Genomic DNA, 27,548 nt, shown 5'->3' on the forward strand with positions numbered 1-27,548 from the left:
CTGGGAAGTAGCACAGCATAGGAATGGGCATGCTGGACTACAGTATTTGGGGTTTGTATTCTGGTCTCTGCTTTGTGGTTGAATTACCTGTAATCAGGTAATTTACCTCTCTGTTTTTCTTTCCTCCTCTGTAAAATGGACTGAGGATAAATAGTTTTAAGGTTTCTTTGTGCACTGAATTTCCACAATTCTCTACCATTATTAAAGAGAGAAATGTGTATAATACCTCCCCAAGACTACCTGTTAGGAACAGTAAGTGTATATTGAGGGAATAAATGATTAACATGACTAGTGAGATAGGGCTGTGCAGGAAATGTTAGATTCCAGTGAGACATAGCTGTTTATTTTAGTTTTCTCATGCTGCCATTGTGTGTGAAACCACAGCTACTCCAGTATCTTAGATGCACTGCTGTGTGCCTTCAGCTTGATTGACCGTCATGGGGCACAATGCTGGGCTATAGGTGAGAAAACCTTAATTCCTGACGTGGAGGATCTCACAGTGTCCTGTGGAGGGACATGAGAAGGTTTTGAAACATGCATGGGAGACAGCCTATGCTAGAGAAATGGCGAGGAGGGCATTTTAGGAAGAGAAATGGCTCGTGTAAAGGTGTGGATGCACAAAAGATATGAACATGTGCATGGAGACTGGAGTGACAGAAAACACTAGATATTTACAGCAGGAATGTTTGTTTTGTTGTTTTTGTGGTAGTGGGAATTGAACCCAGGGATGCTCTAACACTGAGCTACCTTCCCAGCCTTTTTATTTTTTGAGACAGGGTCTCCCTAAGTTGCTGAGGTTGCCTTAAAAGTTGTGATCCTCCTGCCTCAGTGTCTTGAGTAGCTGGAATCACAGGTATACACACTGCACCATGCACAGGAAGATTTTAATACAGGGAATTGATGCTTACACTGTGTCTTAAGGAAAGTAAGTGGAAGTCAAGGGATTGCTGAATGATGTCACCATTGCTATTGCCTAGTGGTTGGGAGGGGTGCTGTTTCCTCCCAATAGTTGGGGACAGTATGGAACTACTGCTGATATAGCTGGTACACAGTCTGGGATAGTAGCATAAAGTATGGCTGCTGAAAAAACTGAGCTGGATGAACTGCTTTTACTGTAGGAGGAAGAGCCTCAGTGTCCTTTACTACCAATTTCACACGAGCATATCTTCCTGACAAAATCTCACCTAGAAGCTGGTAACAAGGGAATCTGGGGAATGTAGTTTCCAGGCTTCCAATTCTGTGGTAAAGAGAACTTAGGGGTTCAGTGGACAGTATCTGGCATAGCTAGCAAGGCACGTTGGATCCTGACTGCGAAGGGACTGGAAAGCCAGCCCAGAGTTAAGAGTATGGAATGGGATGCTGCTGAAACTTTAAAAGCAAGGTTGGCATGATTAAATTCATTTTATAAATTATTATTATAAATTATTGAATTCATTTTATAAGTTTTTATAAGCATCATGGAGCCCATTCTTCAGAACTAAAAAAACAAAACAAATTCCCCAATTTAAAAAAAGACAAGCTACAAGACAATAATTTATTGCATAGTTATTATGTAACTTGGAACCATGCAATGAAAAAGCATTTTAAAGAAAAATATTTAATAGTGACTCTTCCATCTAGTCAATAGTCTTCCCCCCAATTTTTTATTGAGTGCACATGTTGTGGCAGACATGGCAAATACAGATTTTGTGAGGGCCTGGTTGGATATGTTGTAGCTGCGAATGGTTTTACCGAAAGGGTATGCAAAGAAAGCCAATCAGGAAATACAACCAACACTGCTTACTAAATGCATTGATTTTTATTGCTATATTATAAAGCTTGATATTTTTCTAAAAAGAAAAAAAATTGGTTTACATGTAGTACAGTTACAAGTAGATAGCTATAGATAATATAACCATTAGGAGAAAGAGCAGAGCTAAATAATATGAAAACAAAAGCAGTATAAGCAGCAATAAAATTAATAACTACACAAATCTAGCAGTGCAATAAGACAAGCAGAAAGCAGCTTTACATTAATAAAGTTATTTAAATACAGAAATAGCACCTTACAAAAAGTAATTGAGTAATGTAAACTTGGTAGGTAGATTCAAGTATAAGTTATACCCCCAACTCTTGTACCAGAATGAAAGGGTTTCACAAACCCTGGACAGTGTAGGGCACACACCCTCAGTGCCAACTCAAGGCTGCATTTGCTTAGCAGGATCACCAACGATTATTTTTTTCTTTTACTGAATTATACAATGATAGACTCAAGATTGCCATTGCTTCTTCACTACCCAGAATATCCAACCAAGTCTAGCTCAGCAGCTTCTCTACCATCAGTCGCTCTGTAAGAAAGATTCATTTTCCTAACAGAACACACCACTGATTATTTGAGTGTACATATCATAAAGCACATTAAGTGGGTACTGAATACAGAAGTAATTTTTCTTGGTTTTGTGCTGCTAAATGTGGTCCCAAAATCGTAACATTTATGCATGGTTTCTTAGCACCTCTCAAGAACCATGAATTCTCTGAGGTTAATGAATAATATGACAAAAAAGTTAAGTAGAGAGCTTGGTGAGGAAAAAAAACAGGTCTATGTTTTTAATCTAAACATAGAATTTTAGTGAAAATATTCTGTCAAAGTTTTTGAGCATGATAGATTTAAATGCAGTATCCCACAAAGACTCACATGCTGCATATCCTGTAGCCTACCTGAAAAATGAATAATTTTTATTTGTCTTGATAAGGAACCCATCAGTACTAGTTCAGGGCAAACATTACCATGCAATTGATGATTAGAACCACGTTTTAAATCTAAATCTAGAGAAGACTTCAAAAAAGGGAAAAAATCCTCTTGTAAACTTTAAGTTTAGTGTTCATAGAATTTGATATAAGTAGCAAATTTATTTAATCTGGCTACCTACCTCAAGTTTTTAAAAATCTTGGGGGGGTAATAAGGCTAATAGTATTCTGTAGTTAATATAAAGCTACTTTACTCAGACTCCCAGAGTCTCTTAAATTAATATTTTTATTCTTTTATACAATATTTTATTGGGTCTAAAAATAAAAATTAGCCCTATATAAAGATTCTAAATCTAAGACAGAAACTCAGAGAAAAGAAGGAAAAGCAGAGAAAAAAGGAAGGAAGTCTTTTACTCTGAAGAGACCAGAGTGAGGTAAATATCAATACATCTAGAACATAAAGAACTAGTTTGGTTTCTTAATGAACCCCTATAGTAATATGGTTTACAAAGGGATCTTGCGTAGCAGTTTACAGTATTGTGTTTGTGCTGGAACAATAAACCCCTGCAAGTACATTATGACTATAGTTTGAATATTCTTGGAAATGGAACATAATGTGTCCATTTTCTCTTTTACCCTTCCAAACAAACAGAAGAATCACCTATTGCCCTATATCAGTTTCTACACCATTATTATTCAGAATTTGACCAAAAGGTTTCACCTGGGTCCCAATTTTCCACACAATTACTTTCTACCATCTTGATTCAGTTTACAAATAGCAATTGTTAGAAGGAATCCATACCTGATACTCTACAGTTAACGTTTAAATAAAAATGGAGGGCATGTACTGAAGGAAGCTGAGCACAGGAGAGTTTCTGAAATGAACAATAAAATCTCATTGTTTGCAGTTATCTGAGAAGCCACTGGGCTTCTAGTTCCCCTTAGTTCTCATGCCCACAGATAGGGTTAGCACAGTTCATTTATAGCCAGGTGTGTCATTCACAGTTATTTTGGTCTTGACATTTATCACGTATGTACATTTATCCACATTATTACTAGGTCGTAGAGTAAGTGCAGGGCAAATTATAGAAAAAAGTATAAACATTCAAGTCGTCATACCCTGAAATAAATGTGTTAAGCTGTAGTTGTAAACTTTTTGCACTAAATCCCATTTCAGGAACAAAATAAATAATACCATAGGATTCATAACTGAAGGCAGCTTCCTGATGAAGCTTAAGGAAGCAGTAGGTTTTTATAAACTGCAAAGTTCTCTCACCACAGATTTACTCATGTAAAGAATGCTCACCCTGGTTAAGTGCTGGACAGCCCTCCTTCAGAAAGCCACAAGGCTCCAGTAGCCTAATAGATCTGACTGCAGCAATCAGAGGATTTGAATCACAACCACGCCAGTCTATCAGTGCTTTCACTGTGACACCACGCAGAGCCTGAACTCCAGCTGGTACTGAACGCACAGTTAATAATTAATAGATGCCCCATGATGCTGGGAAGTTAGCAGAACCAGTGGGTGAGAGGACCAAGGACACGAGCTGAGGGTGGGATGGTTCGTGTTCCACTTAGGACATCTCCTGTGACAGAGATTCAGGGGGTCGGATCCCACCCACTGCCAAGGTGTCAGGTTAGTCGGGCCCACCACTCGGGATTTCTAGTCTCCTCTGGGCTGAGCTGGTGTTTCGTGACTGATTTCTTTCTCTTCTCCTGAGGACAGGGTCTCCAAGGCTGCCAGGTGTCTTGAAAAATGTTTCACGATGTGTGCGTCGGGTACTCTTGGGGGTCACTGGAGCAGGTGACTGAATAAAAACAGCAAAACCAAAAGTGAAATCAATCTAACAGTCTCTAGGCTGGGAGCCCTTTCCTGACCTGTGTCATGGCCCTGTGCAGGTATCCCCTCCTGTGCTTTCCAATCACATGATTCCAACTTGTGTTTTTCACAATCCTGGCCACAACTGGACATTAGGCTGATGTTTACTTTAGTAGAGTGCAGAAAGGCGGCCTACCAAAAGGTTCCAAGTGTGGTCAGGGTCTAGAGCCAGGGTCTAGTCTCCCATCCCTAGGTGGGTGACTTTGGGCATCTGTCTCTCAGTTCAGTGCAGTGAGGATGATAAAACCACCAACTTCAGAGATCTGTAAGAATTAACTGAGATGACCTTTGTAAAGAACACTGAAGTAGATAATAAGTGTACATGTGTGGTATTCATGTACTTGCTAACACTTATTATCATTCATGTGAAATGTTAAATATTTGTTCCCTTAATGTACCCTAAAAGGCAAAGAAGAAAAGCTTGTTTATTGCTATGTCTTCACTGACTTGATCAGTGCCCAGCTTGTAACTGGTGATCAAAAAGGCCTGTTGGGCTGGGAACACAGCTCAGTGGTAGATGCTTACTCAGCATACGAGAGGTCCAAGGTTCAATCCCCAGCATTGGGGGAAAAAAGTTTAAGTCATGCTATAATCATCTTATTTAAAAACCAACATGATTATTTCAATACCTAGCAAGCTTCTGAGCCTTTAAATAACTTGTCTAAAATAATTTTGGTCAAACATTACTTTTATGCCAGGTGTAGTGGCGCACGCCTGTAATTCTAGTGGCTTGGGAGGCTAAGGTAGGAGGATGGCAAGTTCAAAGCCAACCTCAGCAAAGGCGAGGCACTGAACAACTCAGTGAGACTCTTTCTCTAAATAAAATACAAAATACAAAATAGGGCTGAGGATGTGGCTCAGTGGTCAAGTGCCCCCAAGTTCAATCCCTGGTACCCTCCCCCAAAACCAAAACAAAACATTATTTTTTCTAGGAGAGTAAGTAATCACTCCAAAGAGATGTTTAATGACAACTACAAATGGCATTTGAGGGACAAATACAGTTCTGATGAACTTGTATGGATTACATATGTACATTTTTAGAGTATTTATATAGGTAGATATCTAGATATCACATTCTTGAAGAAATGATTGATGTTAAGAATCATTCATTCAGCATTGGCTGGGTCTGTTTCTGCTCATCAAAGTGTCACCAACACTGATGACTACGCTTAGAGTAAGCACTTGGAGCTCAAGAAATGACAAGAGTTAGTATCAAGTCTGTTTCTCTGGATTGTTTCTATACCTGAACGATTAAAATTTAAGATGGTCTTCTTAAATGACCTAATGAAATAAAAGCCTGGAGATCACTGAAATCATCTAAGTATGTGGCATGCCTCAAAAATCTCCCCTAACTATGCCTAAATAGGTTCCTTCTAATTCTAGGATACAGAATGACAACTGAAAAAATTACTTTTGTCTTGAAAATATAGGATCTCCTACCTTATATCTCATATATAATAAGCAGATAACTGTGGGTTCACAGTGGAAGCCAGTAACACCTCTGTCCTGTAGCCATGTGGCTAAAGTGACAGCTAACTAAATGTAGACACCCCACCACAGTGACAGAACCATCAGGCCTCACCTGTTGTACTGCTGAGACTGGATGACCCATGTACACAGGAGAGTCAGGTTGGATGAGGTGGTGTGACCTTGACATCACTGGACTCAGGTTCAGAGAGGGCTGACTCTGAAGCTGAGGGTCTGCAGAAGGAAGCGTAGAGGACTTTGGATTGACCATGGCTGCAGGGCTGAGAAGAAGATGTGCTGTAGATCCAAGGCCAGGCAAGCTGAAACTCACAGGTACCGTATTTGGGAGAGTGCCAGGAGCAGAAGAAATCGGGCTGGGCATCGTGGGAGAATAGAGAACAGAAAAAGGGCCCAGAGTCGGAGATGGTAAGACCATACAAGGAACACTGAAGGATGGCAGCTGACCTGAGGATGGTCCCATAGCATGGGGAGTTTGACTGCCAGATAAGAGCACATTGAAACCATTGATTCCTGAAACAAGAATAACAAAGTGAAGATCAACATGACATAAAGGTTCCACTCCTGCTGACATTCTTCATGGCCCTTTCAAATGGGAGTCCCCAATAAATCAGCGAATGGTGGAAGCTTCCCCCACCTGATCAGGTCAAATGCCTTCTCTTTGCTCTTCTAGCCCACATGGCTCCTTCACACTGGTGGCCAAGACTGTACCCCCAAATTACTTGCATGAAAATGCAGGTCATGCCTGTGGAAGGTTCTTAACGTGAGTACCACTGAACTCAAGGAGGAAAGTGAAACTTGGATGGGAAAAAGCATATCTTTATTTTTATGAATTTCTAACTAAAAATTTATCTTTCCCTCGATGATCACAGGCAACAAATTACAACAGTATTTACAAAGATGTTCATATTTCTTTATATAGTTATTGGGATGATTTTAACTCATCACAACTTTGAAAAAAATGGCAATTTTAGACTTGCTACCAGTTCTTTTTATTGCTACAAATAAATTTCAAATATTATTTTTCTTCTTTATTTTAATATAATTGGTTCTTTGTAATTCTATGTATTCAATTCTCTGCATTTGTAAACATTTTGAAGAGAATCCACAGATCTCTCCAGGCTATACAATGGTCTATTGCTGAGAAAAAGTACAAAATTCCTATGCTGGGATATAATTTTCATTCAGCATTGGCTGAGTCTGTTTCTGCTAATCAAAGTGTCACCAACACTGATGACTGTGCTTAAAGTAAGCACTCAGAGCTCAAGAAACGACAAGTGGGTAATGGACTAAGGCCTACCTAATCTGTTCTGGAAGGTCAGGTTTAAGCCACCAAGAAACCGAGAGTCAAGTCTCTGGATATTCTTCTGTGCATGTAGAAACTAGCTTTATCGTACAAAGAACATATCTTAAAAATTAAGTTCCTATTGTAATTCAGCTTTAATTCAAAACAGTAACAGCATTTGACTAAGTCTTTCTAAGTACCAGACACTATTATTTTAGATCCTTTAGACTTATTATTAAATCTAATTCAATTTTCACAGTACTCTTATGAAACAGGTGCTATTATTACTGTGTTTTACAGATAATGATGGCTGAATACTTAAGTTCTCTCAGATTATAAGTGGTTTTAAATGTCAAGCCCTCCAGATCACCAAGTATACAGGACTTCTGGAATCTCAAGAGACAGAACCTAGCTGCACACAATGGCCAATAGATTCACACTATTACTCTTAACCAATGCCCAAATTCTGAAAATAAAATCTTTTAAATTTGTTTTGATTTTTAAACAAAAAAATTCTAACGAATTTTTAAAAAAATCATTCGCCCTAACTGTTTTCCTGTTGTCCTGCTGTTGGTGAAGCAGAGCAGCCTCATCCTTCATTTTATACATGAAGAAAACAAGGAGGCTGAAAGTAAAATGGCAATAGGTAGCAGCCAAGTCAATGAACTTCTTTCTTTGGTCAGATGACACAGACAAAAATTTAAAAATTCAATTTATGATCCAAATCCCACAGGGACTCTTTAAGACATGATGACATCTCTTACCAGCTGGAGACTGCACATAAAGACACTGCAGCAAAGAGGGCTCTTTGGTGCTTTCATTTTCTTTTGAAGGCTTTTCAGTATCTATATTTTTTGAAGGATTTCCACACTCAGCAGAAGTGAAGCAGTTTGCTGCAGCCTTTCCTGAAACCTCTTCTGCAACAAGGAGTTGACTATTCACATGAGCATCTTCCAGGGGCATAGATCCCCTGTTTCCCGTTGACTTGGGAGACGCAAGGTCTGTGGAACCTGAGGATTTCTAAGCATAACCAAACCAGGAAGCAGAAAAGCAAGTCAAAATTCCAGTACTCAGTCTTATAATAGGTTTGTCAAAATACCTAATACAAAAACAAAAAAAGTACAACACAGCTGTGTGCCTCAATGACTTGTGTATGTTCTTTTCATCCTATTTATAGGAATAGCGTGAAGATGGATGTAATGCCATGTCTATCTATAGACTTATGACTCCTCAGTTAGAAATGATAAAGATTTTAGTAATGGAAATCTGGCCCTGGTGTTTAGATTATGAAATAATTTTCTGAGCTGTTAACACAAAAAGGATGTTGATGCTGCAGTCTCATGTGGCTTTCTAAGAACTGTGGCCTGGCTCAAAGCCACATCAGTGGTCTAACACGTGTTTGTCAGTCTTTCACTTCGGATCCGCAACCCCAAGCTATAAACAAAATTAGGAAAATTCATCCTGTCAAGAGTAGAAAAGAAAGGTTCATAATTAATGGAATGACCTCCATGCAGTGTGCCCAGCTGACTCCTGAAAACTGCTCTAAGGACAGTCCTTCTGCTTCATATTTTACTGGGCACATCTCATTAACCTCTGCATGGCTACTAAGTGGGGAATGTGGAAAGCTCATATTTTTGTTTTTTATTCATTTTGTAGCTATGCAAATGGACTCACTGGGCAGTAAAGAGAACCAACCAAGTAAGGGCACAGCCAATCAGCTAGCACCCATGTTCCTGACTCTGAACTCAGCTGCATCCTGGACTGAGCTGATTATTGCAGGGATTCCAGCTTGATTTCTTTTTTTTTTGTTAATCGCATATAAAAAGACTGGGAAGAAATATGCAAACAGGTTAGCAGTGATTGCACTATGGGTAAGTTAATGGATAGGTTGTTTTCTTCTTTCCTACAGTACTATTTTGTGGCAAGATTTTTGGGGGAGCCAGTTCAGAGTTTAATTATTGATATAAGTGACACATGAAATATCCTTATATTCCAGATTCTATTGGCTATTAGTATCTGTGTGTCTATATTAAGAAGCTCAGGGATAATGGGAAATCACCAGACACATCTACCCATATTCCTTTACCTTGGGCATGACAAGGGATAAGGGGCTATCTTCAAATTCCTGACTTTGTCTTTTAGCAGCGGGCTCATCCTCTTGCAGCTTCCTCTCTACACAGAGGCGCTTCTGAGCTGAGGGTGTGAATGAAGGCTCTGATGCAGCAGGAACTTCTGAGCTTCTGCTGTCTATTTCTGATGCAGAATCAGGGGACAGTCCCTCCTGCAAGCTCCCATACAGCATGAACAGTGAGGCGGAGGGCACATACACCAGGGGCTGCCCGGCAATTAGAGCAGGCTTCAAGCTCTCCATGTCAGAGGTTGGGGAAGTAAGCGGGACACCAACTTTTCCATTGAGACCATTCTGCATGGAGAAAGCCTGCAAGTCTGTTTGAGCAACAGAAAATACTTGGTGGGCTAAAGGATTAACACAATAGTCTGAGTCAACAGGAAGGACAGGGTCCAAGCTGCTTGCTGGAGGCACCACTCTCTTACTGGCAAAGGCTTTTGCCCTGTAATAAAAAGAAACATAATGAGTACCATCAACTACCACATTCTACCAGCTCTTGACTCTTCACTTAAGAGAGCCCTACAAATCAGGAGTGAGGTACTGCTCAGGGTGGTGTTCAAATATACTCCCTGAGCTTACGTTAGCTTTTCCCAAGGCAGAAGAGCAGGCACACTATGCATGGATGGTTAGGGTTGGAGATGGGGTGCTGATGTGGGAAGAGCTGTTAGGGACTCTCAGATGATACTTTTGGCACAGTATTGAACATTTTATACAATTATTACAATAGTAGCTATTCTTATTCTCTCCCAACCCCCCACCCGTTTTAATAGTGAGGAAAACTGAAACTCAGAGGTTTAATCAACCTGCCTAAGGCAACTTAGCTCTAAAGTGGTGAAGATGTGCATTATACCATGTTTGATGGCAAAGCTTGTGTTCTCAGTCACTCAAAGAGATCTTGGGCAGAGTTTGATTTAAAGAAAGAATTTGTCTCAAATTCAGTGTGAAACAAATGAAGTGGGCAGTGAGTAAGGAAATAAGATTATTTACTAAATGATTACTTTGTCATTCTCATTTCACTCTTCTCAGTATTACTACAGAATTCAAGACAGTATATGTCCAAAGTTAGGATCCATTAATATATGAGATTATAAGTGATGCTTCTGTCTCTATCATAAAAAACTCCAAATATTCAAAAGCATATTTGCATTGTTAGTACATTTTTAGAAAGGGATGAGGGAAATTGTTCAAGAAATGGTAAACAAAAGATAGGGATTTTTCTCCAGCCCTTCTGATGGAATTGTTAAGACCCACTTTGTCCACCTTCTTATCATCCATTTTATTGCTGGGAACAAAATGGAGCACTCAGGGCTGCAGAGATGAGAACATCTCTTTAGCCATGGCCTCCCTAAGTGAGGAATTCATATTACTCAGTTGAGAAACTCAACTAGCCCACATGGAGGGTATCAACCACCAACCAACCCCAGCCAGTTGCTTTAATCCCATCTCCACCAACATCACCACCACCTGCCCCCAGATGTTCTTTCTGTCATCTCTGTCTTTTGAGCAAGTCTTGCTGACTCTGTCTTACACTGATTTCCCTTCCTTTCAATCTCTAGCTGACCTGGCTTAGATCTGCACCACAGCAAACCAGAACCAACACAAAGCTTGTTCTGTGATCTGATCTTCTTCCAATCCCACCTACTCAAAGCAGCCAGAAGGTTCTTCTTTACTAAACCTGCAATAGTTCTTTACTATCTAGTGAATCCAAACTCTTCCACCTGGAGTTCAATGCTTCTTGCCAACCTGACCTATACTCAAGTTCTTCTTATGAATGGTGTTTCCTTTTACTATTCTATTTGGACAAATCATGACAGTGAAACTAATCAGATTTTGTCCCTCTGCTTCCTGACCTTGGCTCAGATAAGACCTGGGAATTAGTAGACAAAGTTAGCTATGGTGGTCACAAAGTGATTTACGGGATGAAGATGCATCATTTCCCAGTGTCATGTTAGTATAGTGACTTGTTTTTTTGTTTTATGTTTTTTCCCCCCCAGTATATTATCTTTTAATTTTGTTCCCTACATCCTATCATAGCTTAGGGGATGAATTTTTCACACTTTCATGTCCCAGATGCTATGTTTTGAAGTGTTGGGTAGAGCAATTCTTTTTTTAAACTATTTTTTAGTTGTAGTTGGTCACAATACCTTTTTTTTATTTGTTGACTTTTATGTGGTGTCAAGGATCAAACCCAGGGCCTTGTATGTGCTAGGCGAGCACTCTACTGCTGAGCCCACTACAATCCCAGCCCCAGGGCACAGCAATTCTAATAAAAATGATGACTCAAATTTTATCTTTTGATGAGTAGCATTTCAATTTTGTCAAAAATTAATAGTACAAAATAGAAAGAATGCACTCTGAGTTTTTAAAGAGTACTTACTGTGAATTGTCTTCTATTTTCTGTCTGTAGACAGCTGCTAGACTTCCAATTTCTAAGGAATAGCCACCTGATCCTGAAAAGGAAAATGAAGATTTACAATAAGGGATTTATGCATACTAATTACATAAAACAGAATTTATTACTCATAGTTCAAGAATTATAAGACTATCTCAAATATGTTCTGGTTTTGATTCAGAAGGAAGTTTCCAGAAGCTAGCTGTTAATGGTGAATTCAAATCTCATTAATAATTAGTAAGGAAATCAAACCAAATCAGTGCTTTGAATTTCTGAGATATATTGAATAGGTCTACTATGGCAAACCAATTGATCAAGTGACCAGATCTATTTCAGGCATGGGGAAATGTCCATATACTGTGAAGTCAGCATCTCCTTTGCTGTCAATAATTATTGTACCTCAGGCAAATGAAAAGCAGACTTCTGAAAAAACAGGCAAGATCTAGAGTCAGATCATTTTAGAATGCTAGCATGTGGGGAGGGCTACAATTACATGGTAACCGATGGATTCCATGGGTCATGTAGGGCAGATACCTTGTTCTCTGCACGGGCTGCTGGGTTCTGAGCTCACTTTCCTCTGTATCCTCTCAGAAGTCTGAACTGTGTTAAAGGAACCATAACGAGCCAGCCTCTGTTTTGCACATACTTGAATCTTGCCATATGTTTCTCTTTTTAATTCTGGTAAGACAGATGCAGAAACATCCACTAGTTCTTCATCTAAATAAATGAGAATTGGTAGTGTTATTATACAGCTATAATTCAGGATAAGTTTAGTCCTTTGAAGAAATGGCTTTGAACCTATAATTGAAATGAAGTTACCCTATAAATCAAAAACTAAGACAATTAAAGGAATTTTATAAGCCTTGTCTCAAACCCCAATTTCTTTCAATGTACTCAATTTTTTTAAAGTTAGTGGATGACTATAAAGTAAGAATGAATCCATATATATTCTAAAATTATCTGAACTACAACAAAAGTAGAGCAAGATGTTCTTTAACCCAAATTAGAACAGGCCTGACATTTTAATGCTCTGTTGGGGCAGAGAGTATCAAAGGAAAACCTGACCATGTTCAACCCAACATGCATATTTTCAGATTCACTTTCAAGATTAATTGAGATCAGCTCTTATGCCAAAGCTCTAGGGCAATGAGTAGGAGAATCTTTGTTTTCTATTGTACTTTATTATTTCTTTCTTATGCAGCAGGAGGCTCAGTTACTAAGTGACCAAAGGAATATGGTCAACAGATTTTGTGGTTGAAATGCTGCAGAACAGTGAGGATAATAGAAGCCATTTTGTGCTTAAAGGGTCAGGATAGAACTTCCCATGTAGACTCTGGCAGTTATTCCTATTTGTCCAGGTAGTCATTTCTTCCTTGCTTGTTTTTTCTAAGCTTAAAATATGCCTATTTTAATTATAAAACTGATTTAATACACTGAAAAGTACAGCAAGACTTACATTTTATAAAATGCCTACTTTCATGTTAAAGCAACTTTAAAATTGAAACAAAAGAAACCTTATCATTTTGTTTTTAATATAACAAAAGCCCAATAAAATTCCTTTTAGAAAATCAAATCACAGAACCATAAAGAAGAAAATTAGACCAAGTCAGAAACAGGGACCATATTTGCCCTCCATCCTGAATTGAATAAAAATATTTGACAAAATATATAAACAATGGCTTTTAGGACACTGGACATCAGACAGTGACCCCCTTAGGGACAGGTATAAGGTGAGTTCTATGACTGTCTTGAAGCCAGAGGAAAGACTGAGTACATTATTTGGAGACATTAAAGAAAAAAGTCTAAATTAAACATTTAGAGGTAAAATGCTGAAGATGAAAAATAGTGTATGAGATTAATGGTAGATTAGATATTAAGGGAAAAATGAAAAAAGAAAAGTGAACTTGAAGATACAGCAAGAGAAACTGAAATGAAAGAGTTAAAAAGATTGAAAGACAATTTCAAGAAGCCAAATACAACTGGAATTCTAAAGGACAGGAAATAGGAAGACAAAAAATATGTGAAGAAATAATAACTGGAAATTTGCCAGATTTGAAGAAAACTTTAAACCTGTAGATCCAAGAAGCTCAACAAACCCAAGAACATGAAACACAAAGTACACCAAGTCACACATCATCAAATTGTTTAAAGTCAGCATAGACGTAAATTTTAAAGCATTGACACATTATATACAGAAGAGGATGACAGCAGATTCTTTGTTAAATAATGCAAGCTAGCAGACAGTGGAGCAAGTTCTTTAAAATGCTGAAAAGAAAAACTTTTGGGCTCGGGAGGAAGCTCAGTGGTAGAGCAGTTGCCTACCATATGTGCCCTGGGTTCAATCCCAAGCACCATAAAAGAAAAAGAACAAAAACCAAACCAAACCCCAGCACCAGAAAAGAAAAAGAACAAAACAAAACCCTTTAACCTAGCATCCTTTATCCAGTGAAAATATATTTCAGATCTAAAGGTGAACTAAAGATGTTTTCAGACATACAGCAGTTGGAAGAATTCTTTACTGGCAAATCAGTACTACAAAATGTTTTTAAAAGTCCATCAAACAGAAGAAAAATGATACTAAATGGAAATCTACATCTACCAAAAGGTAAGATGTTTACCAGAAATGGTAGCTATAGGAAAAGATAAAATTGTTTTTATTAAAATAGTTTTAAAAGATGATCATCTATCTAAACTAAAAAATGCATGGTGGGGTTTATAATATACATAGGAGTAAAATGTTTGACAATAATAGCATAAAGGACAGGCAGAAAAAATGAAAGGTAAGGTTCTTATACATGTTGTATAATATCACTTGAAAATAGACTGTGATAAATGTATACAATGAACCCTAAAGCAGCCATTAAAATAATACTAAAGAGTTACAGCTGGAGCTCAGGTTGTGGTCAGCAGTAAAGTGCTCACCTAGCACAAACGAGGCCCTGGGTTCAATCCTCAGCACCACATATAAATAAATAAAATAAAGGTATTGTGTCCAACTACAACTAAAAAACAAATATTAAAAAAAAAAGAGTTACAGCTAATAAGCCAACAAAGAAGTTAAAATGGAGACCAAAAAAAAATAATAAATCCAAATGAAAAATAAACAATGAGCAGATGGGACAAATTGAACACAAAAAGCAAGAAAATAGATTACAGATTAGGAACTGTATAACATGTGAACGGTCTAAATAATACAGAAAGCAGAAATTATCAGATTAGATTAAAAAATAAACAACAATACAGTGCCCACCAGAAACACCCTAAATGATATAAATTGTTTACAAGTAAAAGGATGAAGAATATATACTATGCTAATGAATGGAAAGCTGAAGTGATTATCTTACTATCAGATAAAGCAAATCTTAGGGCACAAAATGTATCACCAGGAATAAAGAAGGTTATTTCATAATAATAAAAAAATTCATCATGAAGTTATAGCAATCCCAAATTCATAGAGCAGAACTTGATAGAACTGCAAGAATAGAAAAATTTGCAATTATAATTACAGATCTCAATATCCATCTATCAATAATTGATAGAACAAGTAAAGAAATAATAAGTAAGGATATAAAAGAATTGGATAGCACTATCAACTAATCTGATCTAGTTATCATTTATAGAATATTCCACCCAATAACAATATACATGCTTTGTAAGTGTACACAAAATATTTACCAAGATGGATTATATGCCTCAAAAAATAAATCTCAATAAATTTAAAAGGATTCAAGCTATAAAAAGTATGTCTTCTAATCAAATGGAATGAAATCAATGAAAGATATGTGGGAAATTCCAGCACATTTGGAAACTAAAATGCATGTCTAAATAACTTGTGAAACTGAAGAAATAAAAAAAAAAATTATTTGAAATTTAAAATGAAACCATATCAACTAAAGAAGTACTGAGAAGGAAACTTATATTACTAAAATGCCTCTTAGAAAAAAAAGGTGTCAAGTTAAGAACTTCAGCTTTTACCTTAAGAATAAGAAGAAAGGAAATAATAAAGAAATTACCTGAATAGCCCTATAGCTATTAAAGAAAAGTAATCTATAGCTAAAAACCTTCTTAGATAGAAAACCCCAGGGCCAAATGGCTTCATTGATAAATTTTACCAAATATTAAAAAAAAAGACACTAATTCTATAAAAATTCTATTTGGGATGGACTACTTTACAAAACAATGTCAGAGGCCAATATTATCATGATACCAAATAGATGAGCAGACTAGGACAATAGTTGGGAGAGTCCAGAAATGGTACTTTACATATATGGCCAATTTATCTTCAATAAAGGTTCAAAGTTTGGAAGAGAAAGGACAGTATTTTTTTTTTCCTTAAGAATTTAACCTTTATTTTATTTGTTGTTGTTGTTGTTTATGTGATGCCAAGGAATGAACCCAGGGCCTCACCAGTGCTAGGCAAGTGCTCTACCGCTGAGCCACAACCCCAGCTCCAGTTAGTCTTTTTTAATAAATGGTGCTGACACAAGTAGATGCTTGTTTTTGAAGAACCTCTACTGTTTTTCATAATGATTAGTTTACTATCTCACCACTAGTTTATGAGAGTCCTTTCTCTACATCCTTGCCAACATTTGTCTTTTTGATAATAGTCATTCTAATTGGAAATGACATTTCATTGTGGTTTTGATTTACATTTCCCTGATAATCAGTGATACTGAACATTTTTTGATATATTTATTGGCTATTTGTATATTCTCTTTTGAGAAATGCCTATTCAGGTTTTCCATAAATTTTAAAATTAGATTATGCTTTGCTGTTGAGTTCCTCATATATTCTGGAAATTAATCCTTTGCCAGATGAATAGTTTACAAGTTTTCTCCCATTCTATAGATTGTCTCTTTACCGTGGTTTCCTTTACAGAAGCCTCTTAGTTTGATGTAATCCCATTTGTCAGTAAAACTTGCTGACTGTGCTTTTGGGGTCCTCCAATGTATGTTCTTGCTGTCCTTGAAAATCAGTTGACTATTAATACATGGTATTATTTCTGGTTTCTCTATTCTGTTCCATTAGCTTGTTTTTATGCCAATATGTTGTTTTGGATACTATAGCTTCATATTAACTCAGGTATCATAATACTTACATCTTTATTGCTTTTGCTCAGGACTGCTTTGGCTATTTGGGGTTTTCTGGGGCTCCATACAGATTTTAGTTTTTTTTCTTTTTCCTTCTCCATTTATGTGGACAATGGCATCGATATTTGATAGGAATTGAAATAAATCACTTTGGGTAATATGGACATTTTAACATTCTTGCAATTCAAAAACATGTGATATCTTTTCTGTTTTTCTTTTTTTTTTTTTTTTACTATTCAGTTTCTTTTATCAGTGTCTGTAGTTTTTGTTGTATGCATCGTTTACTTCCTTTGATATTTTCTAGGTGTTCTGATTATTTATTTTGTAGCTATGGTGAATGGAATTATTTTCCTTGAGTCCTTTTCCTCAGCAATTTTGTTATTGGTGCTGTTTTAGTCAGCTTTTTCCGCTGCTATGATGAAAGGACCCGACCAGAACAATGCTAGAAGAGGAAAAATTTATTTAGGGGCTCATGATTTTAGAGGTCTCAATCCGGAGACAGCAGGCTCCATTCCTTGGGGCTCAAGGTGAGGCTGAACATAATGGTGGGAGAGTGTGGTGGAGGGAAACAGCTCACACGATGATCAGGAAGGAGAGAGAGAGACAGACAGACAGACAGACTCTACTCTCCAGATATAAAATGTATACTCCACAGACACGCCCCTAATGAACCAACTTCCTCCAGCCACACCCCACCTGCCTCCAGTCATCACTGTTATTCCCATTAGGGATTAATTTGCTAATTAGGTTAAGGCTATAACCTAATCATTTCTCCTCCAAACCTTCTTGCATTATCTCACAAATGAGCTTTTGGGTCTATAGTAGTGTTCTGGTCTATAGTAGTGTTTCATTCTAAAGTTTCTTTGTTGATTCAAACCATAACAGTGCATAAAAAGGCTACTAGGTTTTTTATATGTTGATTTTGTACTCTGCAACCTCACTGAATTCATTTGTCACTTCTAACAGTTTTCTGGTGGAGTCTTTAGGTTTTTCTATACATAAAATCATGTCTGCCAACAGGGATAATTTGACTGTTTCTTCCTTTCTGATTTAGAGGCCCTTTATTTCTTTCACTTGCCTTACTGCTGTGGCTAAACTTCCAATACTTTACTAAATGAGAATGGTGAAAGTGGACATCCTTGACTTGTTCCTGACCTTAAAGGAAATGATTTGAGCTTTCTTCCATTCATTATGTTTGTTGTGGGTTTGTTACATATAGCACTTATTGTGTTAAGGAACATTCCTTCTACACTTAATTTTTTGAGGGGTTTTTAATCATAAAGCAATGTTAAATTTTATCACATGCTTTATCTGCATCTGTTGAGATGATCACAGATGGTCCTTTATTCTGTTGCTGTATTACACATTAATTGATTTTTATATGTTGAAATATCCTTGCATCCCAGGAATAAATCCCAATTAATCATGGTGTATAATTTTTATGTCCTATTAAATTCAGTTTGGTAATGTTTTATTGATCATTTTTTGCATCTGTTAATCAGAAATATTGGTCTATAGCTTTCTTATTTGTTGTTGTTGGTTTTGGTATTAGGATGATGCTGGCACCACAGAATGAGTTTGAAACCCCTTACTGTGGAAACCTGGAATAGAGAATTGGCATTACTTCTTTAAATTTTTGGTAAAATTCAGAAGTGAAATCATCCAGTCCTGGGCTTTTCTTTGATGGGAGACTTTCTATTACTGATTCATTGTTGTTACTTGTTATCAGATTTTCTATGCCTCATAATTTAATTTTGATAGGTTATATTTGTCAAGAAATTTGTACATTTCTTTAAGGTTTTCAATTTGTTGGTATATATTTGGTCATATGGGATCCCAGTGTTCATATATGTTTGTTATTAGTTGTAACGTCTTCTTTTTCCATCTGATTTTATTTGGCTTCTGGTCTATAGTAGTGTTCCATTCTAAAGTTGCTTTGTTGATTCAAGTGGATACTATTTTCAGTGATAAAAGTTGAAGTCTCCCACTATTACTGTATGACAGTCCATTTTTCCTTTTATATCTAATAATCAACATTATATAATTGGGTGCTCCAGTGTTAGGTGCATATATATCCACAATTTGCCTCAGAGAGGCTCTTATTTTGTCAAATGTAGTAAGGTTTTTTTGAGTTTCCTGAAGTGGATAGTCTGTCTTTTCTAAGACTTAGAAAGTTTATAGCAATTACTCCACCTAATAGTTTTGTATGCCTTTTCCCCTTCTACTGACTTGCTTAATGGCATCTCATAAATCCTAAGAGGCTTAAAAAAAATTTTTTTTTGAACTTGACTAGGTTATTTCAAAAGACCTTTCTTTAAGCTCAGAAATCCTTTCTTCTGCCTGATCTGTTATGCTGTTTAGCTCTTAACCATGTTTTTTTTTAAAAAAAAAAAAAAAAAAACTTCAGTTATTTAGTTCCAAATTCGTTTGGTTCATAGTGATGATCTTCCTAATTCCATTGAATTGTCTGTCTGTATTCTCTTTTCTCATTAAGTTTCTTAAATCATTCTTCTGAATTCTTTGTCAGGCAATCTATTGATTTCCTTTTATACAGCATCTGTTTCTTTGTAGACATCATATTACCTTTTATGTTTTCCATACTTCCTGTGTCCTTACTTTAATACTTGTGCACTTGGTTGATGAAGTGACTATCAATTTTATTGGGTGGCTTTCAGAGTAACAGATTTTCTCTTGGTCGTATGTCTTAGGACCTTGGACAGGCTATTTTGACTTTGATTCCAGGTAGATGTTATATGCAGTGTTTGTGCAGCTTCTTTAGCTGTACTCAACATCAGCATTGTCTGCACCTGATTCAGTGGCTTAGGCTGCAGAGGTTGTGGGCTTGTACTACCAGCTGGGATCAGATATTTTAGGTGGAGCCTGTTTTCTGGCAGCTCTGAATGCCCATCAGTTTCTACAGGCTGCAAAGAGTGCTACCATTGTGGACTCACATGAGTACAGCACAGTGTGCCTGGTAACAAGGTATCCATCAGTGTCTGAGGATTGCATGGGGATAGGCCTCACCAATGGGCCAAAACTGTGCACCTGTCAATGTCTAAGGTCTATGCAGATGAATTCTCAAGATCTCTAGAAACCAAATGCTCAGGGTAAACTGCCTAGCTCCTTCCAGGAACTAGTGGCAAGGGGATATTTGGCTGTTTTCCAGATAGGCTGGGCCTTTAGGGAAGCCTGCTTCTCAGGATCATGGATGGGTAGGCATTCAACTCTTCCAGGAGCTCTGCAGACAAAGCTACTCAGCACATGCTTCACAGCTGCTTCCTGAGATTGAAGGTGTCTATCTGATTTCAGAGCAGCAGGAGCATGGGCAAGGCCACCTCATGATCTCCCAATGACCCTTGCAGGGCAGAGACACTCAGGGTGGGTTGCCCAGGTGTCTCCTAGGGATTTGGGAGGGTAAGTGGAGCTACTCTGCTAGTTCATAGGGCTTAGGTGGCTGATTTGCCAGGGGCAACTTTCTAGAATCCTGGGTGGTAGAGTCTTAAGAGGGCACTCAGCAGGTGCCTCAGCAGGGAATAGCACAACATGGCCAGGCAGTGTAACCTGGTAGCTTCCAAACTGGACTCAGAGCCTCTTTGTTTTTTCTTTCCTTGCTGAGCAAAGTCCTCCTTGGTTCAAGATTGATCTGGAGAGACTGGAGGAAAAATGCAGTGTGCTTAGTTCCCTTCTTTAGATGGCTATGTATCTCTGTGCTCCATAATGTTTCTGTCCACGCAGCACTCCAGTAAAATAGCTGTTTTTCTTTGTTTTGATTCTTGTGTGAAAAAGAAAGTGCAGTAGTCACCTCTAGTTAGCCATCTTGCTTACATCACTCTTGGGAGCCATTTTAAGTAACAAAACCATTAACACAAAGCACAAAAATGTAAAAACGTGATACTACAAAGACTGAAACTAAAAAAAGGAATCTTGTTCAACCAAGGTGTGTACTGGGAAACTCAAATTTTCTGCATGTCCACAAATGACTGTGACAATGCCAATGAGTGTTGCCTTTGGAGTTACAAATAAATTTTACTGGGCAGATAAATTCACAACTATGGTATCTGTGAATAATGGGCAACAACTATACATAATTCATTTGTAAAAAAAAATTCTAGAAACACTAACAAACCTACCTAGAGAGGCAAAAAGAAGATTAGTGGTTGCCTAGGGATGGAAATGAGGGCCAGGAGGGAGGAAATACAAAGAAGCAGAAAAGACTTTTGAGGGTGACAGGTAATAGATATACTCAGTTTTGTGATTACTTCACAGGGGCATTATAAGTTTTACATTTTCAAAAACTTATCAAATTGTAACTAACTCCATGCTATTTATTATATGCCAATGACCCCTCGATAAAGCAGTTAAAACTAAAACACCTATATCTATATCAAATGTGCCATACTGGTGGGAAAGACGAGAAGACATATTTATGAAATTTAACCCTGATGAACTGCTACTCTAGGGGTAAAGGAATGTTAGTCAAGGAATCAAAGGTGACTTGATGTTCCAGACTTGATTGCTGGCTTGATGATGTTATCAGTAATGGAACCAGGGAATACAGAAAGAGAACCAGTTTTCTGAAGGTCAGAGAATACTGGTTCACTTTGAGGTTCCTGACCTGATGCCAAACTGTTTTCCCTACATCAGATCACAGAGTTCTCTCAGCTGCTGTCCCACTGGTTGTGAACATGAACTTGGTTTCTCTACACCAGCTCATCTCCCCAGTGATAATTTTGTTCAAGACATCAACACCTTTAGCCCTTTCTTTTAATCTCTATATTCAAGGACTCCTGATCACTTCTGCTCATTATATCTAGTACAAATTTCTTGGCCTAACTTTTAAGGCCTTCCAAAAGTGTGGTCCCATCTGATTATATTTTATCTCATGTACTCTTTTTCTCTTTCTTTTTTTTTAACCTGTATTTTATTTACTTATTTTTACATGGTGTTGAGGATCAGATTCAGTGCCTTGCATGTGCTAGGCGAGCACTCTACCACTGAGCCCCAGCCCCAGCCTTTATCTCATGTACTCTTAATCCTACTCTCAGCATTTAAGTCAGAGTGGCTCATCTCTCCAGCACATCCCAGATTTATTCTCACATATGCTATTTTTTCACCCCTCTAAAACCTAAGAATCTATCAGAACTAAACCTGTATCTTCTTACATATGCTAATTATGCACCTTCTATAGAAGCTTATTAGTTAACTAACATAATCAAGGCACTGTTCTTGGTACTATGAGGTGATGCAAGATGAATAATGATGTCTGGCCCCAAATGTGCAGGGCAAGGGAATACCCACAGTATCAACTTCATCAAGTAAAACAACACAATACTAAATTGCAGTTGCTAAAATGAGATAGTCTGCTCTGGGTGATTAGAGAAAACATCAGGGAAGAGTTGATAACTGAGCCAGATCTTGAAGGCTGAGTAAAATATAGTCACATGCCATTTGAAGATGTTTGGATCAAGGACAGACCATATTATACAGCCGTGGTCTCATGAGATCATATTGCCTAGTGACTTTATAGTAGTCTTAGTTTGTGTACCATGATGAAATCTCCTAACAACACATTTTTCTGAACATGTGCCTGTTAAGTGATGTGTGACCTATTAATGTTGAAAAGCAGACGGTTTCACAGGTGAAGAGAACAGAAGCCAAAGGCAGAGAAGCAGAAAATGGCAAAGTTGTATATATCATGAAGGCGGGGACTGCATCACAAACATCTTAAATTTCTCATGGCAAGTAGGACAGTAATCTGCACAATCCATACTTACTAAGTACTTGGTGTGTTGAATTATACTTGATTTTAAGAGGTTTCATCTAGCTCCTAAGTGAATAATGTGTATTTAACAAGTGAGGTAGAGAATGATATCTTTTATAAGCCTGAGTTAAGTGGCATGAATTTATACCACTAAAGCCGAAATTGAAAGGATAATTTAAAAATAACTTTAATGGCTTTTTCCCAGGCATATCTGTTGCAGTAGGATCTAGTCCCTGATTGCTTAGATATTACCTGTGCAATAAGCAGAAGATAATACCACCTTTCACATCTTTTTAGTTAAAATTATGACATTTGTAACTTTTCAGATCAATTACAAAAGGGCTCATTATATCCATATTACATTTAGAAGCAATCTTACCATATATTAGATTTACAATAGTAACTGACATAGTTTTTACATTATTTGGGATTTCACTGAAAAATAATGTTTTATTCTGCTAATATAGAAAAAAACCAGAGTTCAAAAGAAGTATCACTTTAAATTCTTACTGCCAAACTTCCAGGTAAAAGCACCAGAACAAAATAAAAAATTATGAAGAGCTGTAATTTTTTTTTTTTTTTTTTGAGCTGTAATTTTTTAAAATTTTTATTTTTTAAATTTCTGGAGGGACTAAACCCAGGGACACTTTACCACCAAGATAATCCCTAGTAGTGGTTTTTATTTTTTATGTTGAGACAGGGTCTCACTAAGTTGCTAAGTGGGCAGTCCTCCTGTCTCAGCCTTCTCGGTTGTTGGGATTACAGGCGTGCAACACTACGCCCAACAAAAGCTATAATTTAATAGTTGTAGACATGCCCGTGATTATAAGCTTCTAGTTCCCTTACTACTGTGAGCCAACCAGTACATACCATTTTTAGGCTAATAAGTGAAATCACTACCCTAATTTTGTATGTCACATGGATTATTGAGAAAAGAAGATCAATTTCACTGTGTGGTAGATGACAACTTGGAAAAGGAATTAGGGATTATAATAAAAATAGATCCCTAGCAAAACCATGCCTCCTTACCACTGGAGCTGAAGTCCACAGGCCCGATCCATTTGAAGGCTGGTTTACGGCCTCGCTCTTCTGTTACATGCACTTTCTTTATCAGAGCCAAGCTGGTCAGAACATTGGCTATATCATAGAGGCGTCGTACCTTTGCTTGAAGATATAAAACACAATTATGGTCATCCCTTCTGTGACACCATTAAATTTCAGTTTATGTGACAGGTAATGTTTTTCAGATATCATATAAACCTCAAAAAGAGTGGGTGGGATGAGACTAATGGCTCTATCATGAAAGTACCCAAGATTTATGCATTGGATGTGTATGAAGACAAATATTAAAGGAAGGTCACTATGTCCTTCCATTTCTACAACTTCACACCTCTTAGAAGAGAGCATCTGGTGATAGGCAGGGAGCACTGTGATTGCAGAAACACCATGGGAGGACATGATTAAAGGCTTAATAAATGTAATTCTGATATGTGGCACATTAAGAGCTTGTCCTGAGTTTTCTCCCAGCAAGAGGTTGTGGCACCTGCTTCATAGGGAGCTGGCCTGTAAAAATGACAGGGATTCCCCAGGGCTTCCTACAAGGCTGCACTTTGGGAACACAGGAACTCAATGTCATGAGGTACAACTGTGCTAAAGACAGCAGCTCCTCATCTGGCATTCTGACCACACTGCAGTGTGTTCTCTGAATCTTACGGTTTGGGGAGAGACCTTTGAAAAATGCAGATATTAGGGGAAAAACCATAAAGTATTTCTATTCAAGAAACTTAACAGGTATGAAATCCACCTGACTTCAGGACTCAGATCAAGCAAAGACATTGGATTATTGTCTAAAAATATCAAGTTTTCACCATCTTCCTAACAGATTTGGATTTTACCCAGGCATTTCACCCACAAGGTAGCCATCATCCTAGTTTGGTGCGGGGAAACAGGTAGAAGCTAGCAAATGATGAGCTCATGATTTCCCAGCTTGAAAGGACTGCCAGGAGCCCAGGGCACTGGCTCAATGGATAAGGAGGATGGCATTAAGTGTGTCATCTGGAAAATCTCTACCTGTCCAGCATCCACGTCCCACCACCCGGGCCCTGACCATTCCTCTGTTTCTTACCTGTAGACAACTTTCATCTCCACCCTTCAGAAGAGTAGGCAGGGGGTGGGGAAAAAAGGGGAAAGAAAACTCAGATATTCTGTCTCTAAAGAGAAATGCAAAGTAATCCATACCCTCCCTGACCGTTGTTCTTGGGATGGCATTCTGCTTCTACTGTACCCTGTAACAGTTGAGGAAAAGGCTTCTGACAGGAATTTAATGGAAATTCAATTATGTGACTAGCTTATCCTCATAGCAAAAGTACTTTTATGAGCACATTCCTCAAAAATAGTATGTATATTTTTTAATCTCAGAGGTAGAAGATACCAACATATGAAATACCACCCTTTTGTGCTTAAATGGATTGAGGTGAAAATTCTTACTTTTAAATTTACTATGATCTGGGGTATCCTGGCTTTCTTCTATCAGTATCTTGGCAGCCACATCCAAAGTAACAATCTTGGTTTTGGAGACAAGGAACAGCATGACAAACTTCTGACTCATAATTCTCAGAGACTTATCTTTTCTACTGTTGGCAGATGCTACACAGGGGAGGAAAAAAGAACATCAAAACATGGAATTTACCACATGAAAGACTATCATTGGATAGTTGTTTGCCATAACTATCCAATGCCACCAGCATATGGAAGGATCATCCTTGTCACAGGCAGAAGCCTACTGGACACACATCACAAATATCAGCTCATAAAGAAATAAGAAGGATTTTCTTATGGCCTATAAAATCACTCTGTCATATGCATAACCTCTTACGTGTATTTAAAACTGCTCTTAACACTTTCTACTTATATGTTATAAAACAGAATCCATGTGGTAATTTTTCTGAAGGAACATTTTGAAAAGATTAATGTAGACAGATAAAAAGAGAGGGTAGGGATCAGGAACTGTTTACAGAATGTCAACTCTCCTCTCAAAAGCAAGAACTCCATTTTTCTTTCTTTGTGCTCACAATATAAAAAAATATACCCTAAAAACATAGTTAGGTGCCCTATTCAAGAGTTTTCAGAAACAGGGGAACAGATAAGATCTACATAAACAGACTCATTAGATGTGTGCCTTGTGGATGGCAGGTAAACCACCCCTGGCAGGTGGCTGTGGAAGGATAAGTGCTGCCTCGTGCGGTGCAACTAAAAGGCCTGACTTTTAGTGAATCTAATGAAAACCAGGCCCACCCTTCTTTCATGCTTTGTCATCTTGCCAACGAGGAGGAGGGTGAGAATGATGAAGATCAATGGCAAAAATGGAAAGAAGAAAAATACTAGTTGCGGAAAGGCGAGAACAATGCAGATACAAATTTTTAAAATTCTGTACAAAATGAAGGAGAGGGTTGTCTGTCTTTTTATCAATACTTTGTTAATGAAGCTCTCTTCTATGTAATCTACTCCAACATATAATTAAAAAATTGAGAAGATAACTTCAAAATAAATTATCATAAAAAGAAAACAGAATGGGCCCATCAATCTATAACGGGGAGCACTACATGATCCATGGTCCAGACATGCCAAATACCAAGTGAACTGCCACCAGACTGATTTTAAGTCAGGTGCGGTGCTGATGGCCCAGTTGGGAAGCCATCTGTTTCCCTTTCTTCAGTAAAAAATAAAGGGACATCTTCCTCTGGGTTATCAATCTGGCACTTCTCATTCTACTAGTGAGTCTCTTCAGAAAAGATCATCGCTCTTTCGGCCATTATTCATGAGGTTACAATGGACTCACAAGAGGGATAGTCAGGTTCAGAGAAATCCAGTAACTGTTGATCTTGGGAATCTGGACAACCATCTTTTCTGCGTTCTCCAAATTTATAATCCATCAGGTCCAGTTCCTTCTGTTGGAGGTAGGCCATCTGCTCTTCATATTTCTGCTCCTCTCCAAGTCTCTGGAGGGTCCTAAGGGTTTTTGGCAGGCTATGCCGTCCATGCCAGCCATACTGATTCTTGGCCACCCGGCTGACCAGATGCAGTGACTCTAGCACATTTACAATGTCATAGATGCGTCTCCTTTCCACACCTGTTTGAAAAATAGAAGCAAACAGACATGATGCAGATGAACATGGACCAAGTCTGGGAACTACTTTGTATGGTGCCCAATGTAATGCCCATCAGATGTGAATGATCAATAAATTCAACCCGTAAGGATGCAAGCAACAGAATTTTTTTTTCTTCTTTTGATGCAGTCCAAACAGATCTAATCTAGAACACCCTCCTCAAGATGGTGAATAGTTCCATCTGCGTGACATAATGGTACAGCACCTATTCTTTAGACCCATCAGGATAACCACACAAATATTTGTACATATTAGAACTGGTAGTATTGAATAATATGCATAACAGTATGTCTACTGGATGAATGATGAATGGATGGATGATTGTGGCTTGTATTCCCAATTATACAGACTATAAAATAAACTAACAACTGCCACATTATTATTGGACAATCCTTTCTTAGGGTTTGAATGATGTAAAAATATAACCTTGAAAACTTTCTTTTCTGTGAGGAGGGGTACTTGGGATCGAATCCAGGGGACTTTACTACTGAGCCACATCCCCAACCCTTTTTATTTTTTATTTTGAGACAGGGTCTCACTGAGTTGCTTAGGGCCTTGCTAAGTTGCTGAGGCTAGCCTTGAACTTGCAATCTTACTGTCTTGGCCTCCTAAGTCGCTGAAATTACAGAGGTGCG

General features: G+C 37.9%; 1 protein-coding gene across 1 annotated transcript in view; it reads right to left on the bottom strand.

Annotated features, from left to right (window-relative positions):
* Positions 1–1,822: 1,822 nt before the first annotated feature.
* Positions 1,823–27,548, bottom strand: part of E2f7 (E2F transcription factor 7) — a 42,466-nt gene continuing 16,740 nt past the window's right edge. Inside the window, exons 5-13 of the mRNA XM_046430596.2 lie at positions 26,586–26,876; positions 25,235–25,393; positions 23,777–23,911; positions 12,431–12,613; positions 11,882–11,954; positions 9,463–9,946; positions 8,141–8,396; positions 6,189–6,604; positions 1,823–4,535 (exon numbers count right to left, since the gene is read on the bottom strand). Of these exons, the coding sequence (XP_046286552.1) occupies positions 4,365–4,535; positions 6,189–6,604; positions 8,141–8,396; positions 9,463–9,946; positions 11,882–11,954; positions 12,431–12,613; positions 23,777–23,911; positions 25,235–25,393; positions 26,586–26,876 (2,168 nt within the window). The 3' untranslated portion in view covers positions 1,823–4,364. The remainder of the gene's footprint in view (positions 4,536–6,188; positions 6,605–8,140; positions 8,397–9,462; positions 9,947–11,881; positions 11,955–12,430; positions 12,614–23,776; positions 23,912–25,234; positions 25,394–26,585; positions 26,877–27,548) is intronic.

This window comes from Marmota monax, unplaced genomic scaffold, assembly GCF_021218885.2.
Source record: "Marmota monax isolate L192 unplaced genomic scaffold, Marmota_monax_Labrador192_F-V1.1 WCK01_AAM20220418_F8-fsc00056, whole genome shotgun sequence".
In the NCBI taxonomy this organism is placed as follows: Eukaryota; Metazoa; Chordata; class Mammalia; order Rodentia; family Sciuridae; genus Marmota; species Marmota monax.